General features: G+C 35.4%; 1 protein-coding gene across 1 annotated transcript in view; it reads left to right on the forward strand.

Annotated features, from left to right (window-relative positions):
• ADGRA1 (adhesion G protein-coupled receptor A1) overlaps positions 1-14,109 on the forward strand; it is a 262,352-nt gene that overhangs the window by 104,529 nt on the left and 143,714 nt on the right. The window contains exon 7 of the mRNA XM_069863854.1: positions 12,843-13,056. Within this exon, the coding sequence (XP_069719955.1) occupies positions 12,843-13,056 (214 nt within the window). The remainder of the gene's footprint in view (positions 1-12,842; positions 13,057-14,109) is intronic.

The raw sequence follows: 14,109 nt of genomic DNA on the forward strand, positions 1-14,109 counted from the left end.
GAAACTCCTGCATGTGAACATCTTCCATACTCTCAGACGCTTAATTTTATAGTTACTGATCTTCCTTCTACATGCTAGAAGAAGATGTCATGAGGTATTGCAGTCACAAAATGAGCAAAGAGAAAAATGGAAGGGAAAAAGTAATACCAGAACTGAAATGGCAAAGATCTTTGCAGGCAAGTTAGGGAATGAACCAAAAAGTCACAGTATATTGAGTATTTGTTTTACTAGACAGTAAAAAAATTTCTGGCTATGTACAGGTGGCATTTTAGAATTATTTTTACAATGAGCATTTTAGAATTATTTTATGTTTTGATAGGAGAAGAAATTATCTTTCAAATTTTTTTTTCTGGGAAATCTTTCTCATGCATCTGATAATTCCCAGTACCCAAAGCAGTCACCCACTGAAAACAGTTAAAATCCTGCTTTAGGGATTTTTGTAAGAGTTAATTTAAGCAACTGCATGGTTTTGTTATTCTCAGGGTTCTGCTTGTATATTTCATCAACAGGTTATAAGAGCTAATTAAATCTTCTTTAATAAAAAAGCTCTTAGAAATGTTTGGCTAGAAAAAAAATTGTTCGTGTGGGAAATAAGGCTGAAAAGTTAGTTTGATGATAAAGAATAGTTTTGCTTTTGTCTATACCATTATGAATTCATTGCGGTCCCTCATAATTAAGGCAGAATACAGAGTACCTTCTGAAAAATGATTGTGAAATTGGCTTCTTGCAGTGCCTTGTTGCTGTCCAAATAAAACCTACTCATTTTACAGGAGAAAGATTACATTTTCCTGAAAACCAATGTGATAAATTCCACCTGAGGTCTGATAGGAGTCTGTGATTTTCTCTTGTGCACATCATCAGCATAAATGAGTTCTGTACGTTGTTCCGGAGTCTTCACTCCGGAAAGACATGTGTGAGTTTTTGCCCTAAGGGGATTACAAAAGATTGCTCTTAAACCTGGGTTTTGATTATTTATACTGATTAATGAGGTATTAGGATTGATTTTCTGTTCCAAAGCTGTATTGATGCTATTGAACTAACAGCGCTAAGTAGTAAAATTTCAATTGTTTTGCAGATTACCATTGACGTATAACCACGATGAAGCATTTTTCTGTTAGATTTAGATTTAACTCATGAAAACAGGTGTTTTGAAAAGTCCTGACTTTCTTATCATTGGATAAGATTGGATTTCATTTAAAGGACAGAAAGTAGTTGACATACTATCAATAATCTTTAGATAAGTGATTTGGCTAAAAATGATGTATTTACTAAATCATACAAAAAATATTGCCAAGGTCAAAATATAAAAGTAATTTTATAGTCCTTTAAGACAGTATTATTTATTTCCACCACAAAGAAAATTACATAATTCTTCTGGGACAGAATAACCGTTTCTTATGCAGGTTTCCTACAAATTAAAGTATTGCTTTTTGCATATATGTTTTCTGTTTATAAATAAGAAATTGGGACCATGCTATCACCTTTTTTTAATTGAAAAAGAAATTGATTCAAAAGTAAGAAAATACCAAAGGATATTAAGATTAGAGTTTAATGCATTTATACATAATAAATTACGTTTCTAGTCCTTATCATTATGCATTTTTCTGTGCAGAGAGTGCATAGGTTCAGTTTCTTTCTGGGTTTTAATAGCTTTTCAGGTTTCTGTAATCTACTGTCCAAATCTTGGTCATCATATTGCTGCATGGACCTATAAAGCAGAAAGTTAAAAGAGCTAGACTTATTATCTTGTCAGTTCTCCTGAAGTGTAATTGCAGAGAGGCACCTAGATTTTTTTCAAGTCACTTTGCTCCACTGAACCAGATACTTTGGTGTGCATGCATGTGCACCATCTCATCACAACACTTTCAGGAAAGCTAGTTTTGTCACAGGTCACCCTTCCCCTTTTGTTGTCCCTACCTTTCCCGGCAGTCTGGCAGTAAGCCTGATGAAGCAACCATGACCAGTGTTGAATGGCTCTCAGGCCATATTAGCAGAGCTTGTTCTGGCTCTTTGTGCCTGACACGTTCATAAGGAATTGGCTAAATGTAATCCTGACAAACTACATTTACATTTTTTGTCTATCTATGTTGATGGAAAGCTATACATAAGTCTTTTTCTTGGAAGAAATTAATTTATTGCTTATATCTTTATTATGTTTCTACACCAAATTCTGCTGTTTAATACTTCCTTATTGGCTGTGTTGTAATGAATCTGAGAAATCTCCCTAGATGAGCAAAACTAGCATTAATGCATATTCTTCATATACCACACTCAGTCAAGAAACTTCCAGAGTAAGGAAATGGATATCATATAAGCTCAAATGTTAGATACATTCATTATTAGACACAGCCTCAGGGGAAAATATGGTGGAAATAGAGTTTGCAATACCCAAAGTAATGGCAATTTACAAAACAAAATATTGCAGCTGAGACAAGTTTTCCTTTTATGTATTAGCATGCCTGAGATAGCATCTGTTTTTATGTAGTGTCTCGTCTACCTTAATAGGGGTTGGGTGGCCTCCCTAGACTCAGGAGCCTGTTTTTTTCAAAGGCAATGAGTATCCAGATGCTGATTTTTAATTCCCATATTGCTCTAGGTGCTCCAAGTACATGACAATCGACTGTGGTGTGTTTCACCTGGCTTAGAGGGACTGTTACACGATGCTCTTTTGAAAGTAGAAATTGTGACAAAATGTGTATTCTGCTTATGGGTAGTGTACCTATTCATTGTGATGAGCAGAATTGTAACTGTTTATGTGAAACTTGTAGTGAGAAATTGTTTGGTTTGGTTCGTAATTTACTCACATCTTTAATAGTCAATTAGGACTTCTGCTATGGATGACAGGAAATGAGTACTCAAAATACAGAGCTGGAATTTTAACTGTAGAAGACCTGTGTGATTAGGTTTCTAGCATGCCTTGAGGGGCTATATACTGAGAAAAGTCTTAACAGTAAAGAAGAGTAAAAATCCATCCTACTGAAAATAGGGGTGAGAAAGGATGAAAGATAATAACTGCAAGTTGTCAGTGTCCAATGGTATTTGACTTATTTCTCGGTCTGAGTTCTATAAACCACCTTAAAGTGTTAGCTCATGAGTGAAATTAGCAACTTATGACTTGCAGAATATTATTGAAATGCACTTTTTCTGATATTATGGACTCCCTCCTTAGGAAGGTACTTCAAAGGGAAGGATAAAACTGAGAGGGCTAGATATTTTTCTTTCTTCTGCATTCTGCAATGCAATTAATTAAATATTTTATAGAAAATGTAAATAATATATTGAGAGGAAGGGGATATGGTTGTTAGGGAGTTGTTTGAACTTAACCAGCACCTTGTCTTTTGTAATTTGCCTCACTTCACTGAGAATCAGAGTATTCATCCTCTAAAAGAGCAGTCAGGTTAAACAGTAAGAACTTTGTGGTCTGATGCTCCATACCTGTTCACATTGAAACTGGCCCAAAGCAAAAAAAAAAAAAAGAGAGCACATTTATGTTCTTTATGCACTTTCTACTTGTACTTTTAGAGATTTCTTGACCATTTGAAGATTTATTTCTTGCATAGAAAGACATGAAGTACTTTCATCACTAATTACGTACTCTCATATTTTCTAATCTGAATTCTTATGCTTAAATATGAGCAGAACATTAAGGCATGTTTCTCTCAGGCCACAGACAGCTCTCTAGTCTATTTCCGTAAGTAGTTTTTCTTTACAATCTTACTAAAATACTACGAAAATTCAGATCATTCAATACATTTAAAATCAATGGCAGTAATACCATTGTGCTGGGGATATTGGATGAGAAATGGGATTTGAAGTTATTTTTTTGGTATGGTGACAAAAATTATCTACATTGCCTTTCAAGTCTTAAAATCGTATTTGTCTACATCTCCATATAGATTGTCCTTAACAGTTTTCTTTCCTACTTGAAATGTTGCAATAACAAATACTGGCTCAAAGTTAGCAAGTAATGCTTTTTTTCTGCATTTATTTCTCTCACAGTACACAAACAATGTTTTCCCAATCTCATTTGTTATTTACTTAAATTTAGGTATGGGCTTGAGATTATTGTTTCAACCAATTCCTTTTTCATTTACAAGTCATTCTTAAATATTGAACTGTGGGGTTTTTTTCAGTATGTAGTAACTGACTACACTCAAAATTTCAAGTAGAAAGAATGATGGATTAATTATCCAGATTTAGATTCCAGTCCTGCAGTTTCTTGGCAGCCTACAGATAGCCTGCCGCATTCATGCGGAGCATCATTGTCTTCAAGAATATGTGGGATCAAGACTTCAGCTCCAGTTCTGCAGAGTGCCTGACCATATGAATAGGTCTAATTATATTGAAATAGGAATATTTGCATTATTGACCTTTCACAGGATTAGGTTTTGCAAGTTATGAATAGTGATAAAATTAGCTGTAGTTAAATCCTCTTGCAATTGTTTCTATTTTACAGTCTTAACAATTCAGGATTTTCTTTAATAAAAAATATGGATAATAATTGAATGTCTATAATTCAAATAATGTAACTGTACATTTTTGATCTTTCAGAGGTGGGTGTGGTAGTTTAGTTTTCTATTAGAGCTAAGTGGCCATTTTAAATATCAAAGATTTCAATAGATAACCATTTGGTATTATGAAACCAACAATGCTCTAACTTCTTGGCTTCAAATTCTAGATTTCTCACCCTAATATGATCAGTCTCAAACTGGAAAAAAAAATGCAATATGATGCCCTACATTTAAAATTAAACATTATTATCTAATTTATTTAGTGGTAATTTAGAACACTGTTGCAAGTTTAGGAGCACAAGATTAGTAACATTTAAAGCATAAACAGGAAGTAACACAAGTATGAAAATGTTCATTTGAGAAACTTTAGAGAATGTGGGTTTACTACTACATATTTTCTTTCATCTGTGTTCACACAAAAATATAGTTCAACAGAACTTTTCACTCGTGAAATCCCATTGATTTGAATGCTAGAAATGTACCCAGTTTGTTTTTCTTCCCATAGCTTACTCTGAAACTTCCGTCAGTTTGTTGTTTGGGTTTTTTTTATATACAGTTTTTTCTGATTTTCTACATTGTCCTTGCCTAATTGTTCCAAAAAGCATATAAAATAACTAAAGAAAAATTTAGCTGAGATGTAGTGAAGATAATATCAGTGAAACAAAGCTTCTTTAATTTTCAAAACTTCTGCCCTGGGAGACTTGACTGGCCCTGTCCAAAAGCTAGTTCTGGGTAAAGCCAGACTCAACTAAGGGCCTGGAGTAGCGTGGAAGATGTATTCTTCATGCTACAGCAATTTTTAATGGATGTATAAAAATGGCTATAGAGAGCTGCAGTTTCTGAAATTCCCAGCTGGGCTGAGGGGTGTTTGGAATGGAAAAAAATCATGCAATGACTGGGACAAATCCTTGCTTCAATAGATGTGTCATTTGTTTAGCTTCTTTTATGACTTTTACATTTCTTTTTTGTTTGGCATCTTGAACCACTGGTGCGTACATATGCAGCCTGCTGACTCTGGGCTGTTAGGAGCAGTCACTGCTACTCTTGGGACCTACCTGCTGTCCTGCTTCCTTGGGCTTAGCGTGTGTAGTGATGATATGAAAATTAAAAAAACCTGGCTAATGGTGCTTACATTTTGGACAGATGAGTGCTACTATTGCACTTTCCAGCTGAATAAATCTAATCAATGTATTTTGTAGAGGTTGGTGCTTTATCCTTGCCAACACTCAGCCAATAAAACTGCAAGATGCAATGAATATGGGTAGCCATGAGCATGCCAGCTCACCATAAGGATAATTTGAGTGATCAAAGTTAACTTTCTAGCAATGGCTTCTGATTGATGCCATTGTGAGGAATTTGTGTTGATGAACCTTCTAATACCATAGCTGTCAAAATGTCATGTTCTTCAAGTTTTGGGATGTGGCAAATAATCAAATGCTCCACAGCTTCTAAAGTAGACTTTTGAGACAATTTGAAAATAAGAAATTGAAAAGTGGCAGCAGTTTTACTTAATAAGGAAAAAATCAGTGATGAAAAACTCTTTGCCCATTCTTTTAAATTTCTGCTAGATTTGCCAATGCAAGACGTGGGCTTTATTTTGCCTGAATGCAGATAATAGTTTTGATTAATTGATTAACTGGAATGAAACCTTGAGTTTCCTTCTCTGGAAATTTCTTGAGTAGCTGTTACCATTTTACAAATTAATATTATGATATTTGGCATTTAAATTATTAAGTAATACCTGCTATGTCTGTGTTTCTCAACCTCTACTTCCCTAACAAGTAAATTGCTGCTATCATCAGTAAGTAAGCAAGTGTTTTTCTGCGGCTCCCTCCCTTAAAATAGTTGTAATGGACACAACACCATCAATCCCTAGACCTAGTGGAAAACTAATAATTTATTTTCACAGAGGATTATAAATCTGGGGGAAACTGCTGTAGAGAAAGACAAGTCAAATAACTTTGTCGTGACTGGACTTGCCATGAGTTGTATTTGCTCAAATGACTGTATTTGAATTGTACCTTTTCCAGCTCAGCCTTCCTTATTTTCTACACAGGTGTAACTTATTTTGATTAAATAAACCTGAGAAGTTAGCTTCTCAAAGAGGCTGTCATCCAAAGCTATGATTGTAGGTTTTCTTGATATAGCTGCACTGACTTTAATCTTATGTTCTGTAGATATGGAGTATATTTATGAGGTTAGCTAACCCAGATAACAGAAACACCAGTAGCAGTGGACTGCGACAGCCTGAACTCAACGCGCTTTTAGCTCAGGATAAATCCTGGGATTGCTACTAGTGTTCAGCTCCCTGCAGCAGGATCTACATTCTTATCAGAGTCTCAGTCCACTGACTCTGCTATGCCTGCTCATGAGACATACACCCTTTCTCTCTTTTTCTCCACTTTGATGGCTTTACAGAAGTTTGCAGGAGTAAAATGCAATACAAAACCATTAAAATAAAACAGCTTACGTGTATGAAGTCTTGCATTTTAGTTAGTAGCTACCGTTTCAGTGTAGCATTTACCATTACAAAGTAAATATAAACCTGTGATTTAATTATGAGATGCTGCAAAAAAAAATACATCTACTTTATGTTCGTGTCTGAAAAGCATGTATGAAGGTGAAAGGGGTTGATAAAAGTTTGCCTTGCCCTGCCAACGTTACGAAGTTGGTGGAAATAAGAAGCTATTACACAAACAGAAGTTCCATTTGTTCTGTGGTGAGTGTTAAATGAAATGATACAAAGCTTTCTTTTCCCAGGCCCAAAAAACGTACCTTATTTTGATGTGTTTAACATGTGTTGACATCTGCATTTTCTTGATATTATGTTAAAATTGGAGCCAGGCAAAGCTTTTATTAAAAGTGAAGCTTGGCTTCAATTCTATATTTGTTCTTGACTTCCTTGGCATATGGCACTACCTAGGACCTTCTACACCAAACCTTTTTTTATTGTCAGCAAAATTTGCAATGCAGAAATTGGCATTGGTGTAGTGGTACTTCCCCTTCTTGGCAAAACTGGCCTTCAGACCACTCTCTTTTCTTCAGTTCCATTCGGTATATATCAGCAGATATCATGATTTACGGTGTCAGCAATTCAAAATTTTAACTGAAGTTTTTCAATTTTTTTCCTCATTTTCGTCTGTCCTTCTTATTGGACTGGTTCCTTTACTTTGTCCTCACTTTTGGCTTTCCCCACACTGTGCTTTCCGTGCATATTTCTTTCCCACTGAGATTGTGTACAAATATTGGAGCTCTAACTCACACTTTTGTCAGCAGGATGTGCTGCACCCTGTAGGCACACTCAGTTCAAATAAAAAGCCCATTGGCAATACAATGAATCAAGTAATTAACAAGAAGCGATATGCCAACCTCTGGCATTTCTCTGTCTGAAAATCTTGTGGTGCACTGTAGCAAGCTGAATTTTCTACCAAGAGGCATAACTCGATGGTGTATCCTGAATGTGAGCGCTGTAATACTGCACTTGATGTGTATGAGCAACTTGGAGAAACCTGTGAATTTTCCTATTTCTAACTGTGTAGAACCTGCCAAACAAAGCCAGTTAATGAGGGCTAGAAAACACACAGCAGAAAGCTATGTCTCTGGTAGACTGAATGGTGGAATATGCTAGTGTAGTAACCGGGATTATGCACTTTGTAGCTGGGTAGCTGTGGAGAGTTTTGCTGCACAGATTATAGGTTGTGCAGGTGAAAAGGCAACATACATGGCTGGAGATAGGACATAGTTTCATTTGTCTCTGATCATCTCTCCAATACCTTGTGATGGTGCTGGAGTAGTACCTGTAGTTTTTAAACAAATCAGCCCAGCTTTTGTGCTTACAGATTTGCTTTTGCTCATTCACCCAGAAAATAGTGTTGTCCATTCATAAGTGCATGCATCCTAAATGTGATCATATTATATTTAAAATTTAACTAAAATATATGTTAGAAATGCATTGTATGTTGTCTTTTACAAACATTTGTATTCCATGTATGTCTAGTGACAGTAATATTTCTCTCATGTTATTCTCCTTTCCATCTTTTAAAATGGTAAAGAAAAAAGGCCAAAATTGTAAGCAAAATTGGAACTATTTTTTTAAAATCTCAAGAACTGAATTATAAGAAAATGGCAGAAAACATTTAATGTGTGAGTGTGAGGTAAATTTTATTATAAAGGTATTAGGGGCATACACATTTGAGCATTTCTTTAAAGCTTTAGTGCACTTTTTTCTATTTTCTAAGTTCTATTTTCTTTTTCAACTTTACATACATTTTTATATACTCTGTGCATTATAATGTGCAGGGATATGCTTTCTTTGAGAAGGGCTCTTCAGTGATATTCTAATTCAGGGTATTTGTGTGACCTGACTCCTCCTCCGTATGTCCTAGTCTAGAGCTAATCTGAAATACAAGACTGGATCACATAGAGAATCTGGCATTTAGTCAACAAACCCCTTTTTCTGCTGAGAAGTGAAAGATAAAGATGTAATTACTGTAATGACAGGTTAGACCTTCTTTAGATTCATGCTGCAGTCAATGATTCCTGTGGTGCTTTGCCACAATCATGGTTTAGTGCTGACTAGAAAGGCAAGGCAGGTAAAGACTGTAAAGCACCAGCAGCCCTTGATCTAAATGCCTGTAGGAGTCACACCTCTCATTGGCAGATGCTGCTGCTGGTATCAAACTCGAAGGCAGCAGAGTGGATTGTTTTAGGAGAATCTTGGAATATTTTTCACATATGTAAAAATTAAATAAATAAAATCCCCCTAAATTACTCTCTCCTCTCTCAGGATACTATCGTGGAATCATAGAATGCTTTGGGTTGGAAGGGTCCTCTACGGGTCCTCTAGTCCAACCCTCAACAGTAAAATGCAAATTATTTCTAATCTTGTAAAGCTGCTGGATCTGCCATTCACACACACGAGCATCAGAGATGATATATATTTATTTGGTCTTTAGTAATCATATGATCTAAGAGAAAAAATTCATTGTATATGGATATGCTTGCCAGAGCTGTTATATTGAAAGTGCTGTCAAATCAGTGCCGAAATAATTACAAATGCTTTCAGAATTTTATACTTACTTTATTCTCAAAGTCAAGATTGAAAGTGCGTGTATAGCATTAGTAAATACTTTTATTTTTATTCTAAATTTGAAGGATTGTTGGATTATGGATTTAAAATAAGTATTTCTAGCTGATGCTGATGAAACTATACAATCATTTTATAGCCCTTCAGGATAAAAGGGGTATTGGCCCTAATCCTGAAACTTCTGTTGTTGCAATTAATCCTTCTATCTGTAAGCTGTGCCATTGAAGTCAACTACAACTTTGGCATGAGTAATAGTTGCAGAACCAGCCTTAGTTATTTAAATCATGATTATTGCTGGAAAACAACTCAAGATTAGCTCTGGTAATTATTTTGTTGTAGACATCACAGAGATTAAGAGCAGATGTTTTGCAGAAGTACTTAAGTGTACTTTCCATGGTCCACAGATGTCATAATTCATAGAAATGTTGCTAGTTCCACTTTGAAAATGAATTTGCAGCATTATTTATCAATTTGGCCAACCCATTAGGTACATTCTCAAAGGGGTTCAGCTGGTCAGAAGGATATCCTAGCCTACTGGTAAACTGAAGGCACATTTAATTCACTTTGCATCTTCATTGGAAATTAGGAGGATTTGCAAAGAAAGTGAAAATGAGTAGACTGTTGCTATGACCGATGTCAATCAAATGATCATTTTCTCCTTTTTGATATGCTGCAGTAAAAAAAGGTTTAATTTACTTCTGGTCATTACTTGACAAAATCTGTACAGAACACTTCATTCCCACTCCATTTCTGGGTTTGGCAATTCCCAAGGCTGAGCAACAGAATAATGGGAAACCAACTTTAACAGCAGAGGCAAATTCAAAGCGGTAGTGTTGTTACATTACATCCATATGCCAGGCGAATTATTTAGCTTAACTGAAGAAATATTGGTAGTATAGTTTGCACTCTTACTACTTCATTGCGTCATGATGCAATGCGTCACTTGCTGCATGACTAAAAACATTTAGCAAGGTACAAAATCCTCAGTTACATATTACTGTATTCATGAGAAATATTAAATTTCTGTGAGTAGTATATATTGCTAATATACTTGTGACAACATATTTAATTTTTCAGGACTCCATTTTCATTAATTTATGGCTAGATTCCCACACCATTCCTTTTCCCTGTATTCTGTAATTTACTTCATAATGCAACACAAAATTGCAGCCTTTTGGAGAGAGGTTTTCTCCATCTTCTAGTAAAAAAATCTTTAACGTGAATGACTGAGACCTAGCCTGCAGCTGTTATGAGCAGGATATTAATCTGATTTTCTTTCTCTTACTTTATTCAAGAGCCAAGGAGCATATAAAAATACTAGGTATATTTTGAGGAATTTTTAGTAATGCATCGATGTCCACAAATAATAGATGCAATCAGAAGATAAAATGCAGGATGTTTACAGAAATTAGGAGGGGTATCTGAAGCCTGCCCTTCATAGTCACAGCACACTTACAACATTTCGGTAGACAGTAGCTAGCCCCTTAATCCTCTGTGGGCTTCTCTGGGACAGCAATATGACATATCCACTCCTGTACAAATCCCGTATATTATCCCATTCTTACTCTGTAAAATAACAGTATAAGTGATTCCTCTCACTGTTTATTCAAAGCAGGTGATGAACATAGCATTTAACTTTTAAATTTCCCAACAGTATTGAGAGTCCAAAGCTTGGTTTATAAATGCAGCTTCTCACAGTTTGAGTGTTCCAAAGACAGCATCTGAATGGCATAAAGAAGCATGTTAGAGTGGGATGCTGAGTAATGAGAACAACCATTGGTTGTCCACAAATTTTAGCAATTGTAGAACCAGTGTTTATGGCTTGCAATCTGGTTAGGCATGGTTAGTTCATCTGTATTTGTTATGGGCAAGAGAGAATTTTGAGGAGAAAGTTTAATAAGATAAAATGGTGAGCAGAGAAATGGAAAATAACCTGTTGAAGTGCTTGTAAGAAAATAGATGTTTCGGAAAGTTACTAGTGCTGAAAATGTAGAAGCGTGTCCATTCAGCTGTCAACCCTGTAGGCTGGATAGATATTAATGATAAGAGGCCTTTAAATGAAAACTGAAAAAAAAAAAAAATAAGGGAGGAGAAGAATATCTAGCTTTAAGATTTTCTTTCCTCATCAAGGCAGAAGGATTTCCAAAGTGCAAGACTGTAGGCATTTTGACTAAGATAAGATTGCAATAGTGAAGTTAAAAGTGACCCAGGCTCAGTCAACTGTCTTGGCATTATAGGTCGAGGTGGAAAAGTTGTGTTTTAGAATTATTATGCAACATGTTCACGGTAGCATGTTCATCAACTACCTATATTGAGTCCTTACTGTTTTATTACCTTTAGAATTTTTTGTGATGATAACAAAGTATCAGATGTAGTAATTTTCTTCTCTTGCCTAAGGAGAGTATATCAGAAAAAAACAAAATAAAGTTTGCCTTTATGCCTTGTTATCCCGTATAGGATGATTTTCTTTCTTTAGATTCAGAGCCTCTGTTCCAATTACCTTTCCTAAAATGCTCCTTTTCAGTGTATAAAAATGAATAGACATGTCTTACAGAAATCACGTTAAGGTAGTTTCAGGATCTAGAAATAAAAATTGAAGAATTTTATTATTAGGGTATTTCTTGGGGAAAAGTGGGATAGATAAATTCATAAAATAAAGATGGTGAAATGCATTCTGCTATTAAAAAGTAGAAAGAGATAGTTAGATAAATATTTAATGTTGAGTAAACATCTAGAGACTAAAGATGACATTTGGAAGAGGCAGAAGTAAGGGAGAGGGAAATGAGAAATCATAGGGGCACTTGTGCTTCAGGGGAAAGTTTAACTTTTGTTATTAGCCTTATTAGTATCCAAATCCCAGACATATGAGATACTTTAGGCTCTCTAGAGTAAGTTTTATTCTGGACCACAATGAGAATTTCGTCCACTGACAGTTAAGTGGTCATATAAATGTTAACTGTATCTATGTTAATAGCTGTATTTTTAATTTAATTTGAAGACTGTTGGGGTTTTTTCCTCTACTAAAGCATCCTGCTTTGTAATTACCTGGGCTCACACCAATGAAAGAAATGTTATCTCTAGAATCCACTACATGATTAGACTTAATTTTGTGGGCATATCTTTTATATTAGTTTTAATGTTAAGATCTAGGAAGCTAGAGTCTTTTAGAATTACTTCACAATATTGATGAGAATTAATTGTGAGGGGGTTTTCTTCCTATTTGTTTTGTTTTGTTTTCCCTGCAGCTGGGCCTCTGGAACTTCCTCTTTTTGAACTGATCCCATCACAGAGACAAGTGGTTTTTCACGGAGACCGCTTGCCATTTCAGTGCACTGCCACGTACGTTGACAATACCACCCAAGTTCATTGGTACCATGCTGGTCGTCTGATCGAAACAGATGAAGAGAGTGGCATATTTGTGGAGGACAGCATCATTCATGACTGCTGCTTAATTACACGGTAACGTATGCCCCTCGTAACAATCAGACCTGTAGGGAAGGTGAAGAGAGGCAACAATTGCAATAAGCTTCCTTAAAACATGCATCGGGAGTTGTTTTATTTGAAGCAATTCAGTTGCATGCTTGAATCAAAACACACACAGGTATAGATTTTTCATGACTATGAATAGCTGTGGTTCCAAATCATATTTCTTGTGTCTAAGAATCCAGATTTGAGTAACTATGGATTTTAAACTGATAAAAGCAGAGTTTCTTCCACAGTAAACTATGAAAAGAAACCGAACTCTAGTATAGCTTCAGAAGCATATGTGAGAGACTTCTTCCTGATGCCATCTAGAAGATTGATCTACCATAGAGACCTACCTGTGAAGAATTATCAGTTTGAAAGGCGTGGATTATTTTGTGGGCTCCAATATATTGAATCCTATATTCTTTTGTTAAGTAATCTCATATATATTTCTTACTCAATATTTTTCTCCATTTCCTGTGACTTTTACCATCTCTGTGCTTCAGAGACAGAGATCTACAGAAACCTTTGCTGATGTGAAAAATGCAAGAGTAAGGAAGTTGAGTAGGCTTCCATAAGATAAGTGAAAACTAATATTTGGCAATGACTGTATCATTCCAATTTTGCTTCAGTTTTCCCTTTTAAATCTTATATAATAAATTATTATAAATCTCTGTGTTTATTTTTGGTTTTCATTAAAGAGTATGGGCTTGTTGCTAAAAGCTGCTAAAATGTTCCATGCATCCTTTTGTCCTCTGCCAATTTCCATCACTGATCAAAAAGAGTCTGATTCTGTGTCTATGTTCTGCCTTTCTCTTTGTAGAAGATGGAGTGAAAATAGCTATGCTAATTGGCTCTGGATCATCATTAACATCTTTTCACTCAACCAGTTTCTATTAATATAATTGACCTGAAATGCTTCTTGAACTACCAAATGAAAGTTATGAAGACAGTCAAATTAATTCCTCTCCACTGGGGTCTTTTGGCTTTATTGATTTTAATTTCACCTACTCACTGACTGTTGGATCCCTTTTGGAGTCCTGTAGA

The sequence above is a fragment of the Phaenicophaeus curvirostris genome, chromosome 9, assembly GCF_032191515.1.
Source record: "Phaenicophaeus curvirostris isolate KB17595 chromosome 9, BPBGC_Pcur_1.0, whole genome shotgun sequence".
Classification (NCBI taxonomy): Eukaryota; Metazoa; Chordata; class Aves; order Cuculiformes; family Cuculidae; genus Phaenicophaeus; species Phaenicophaeus curvirostris.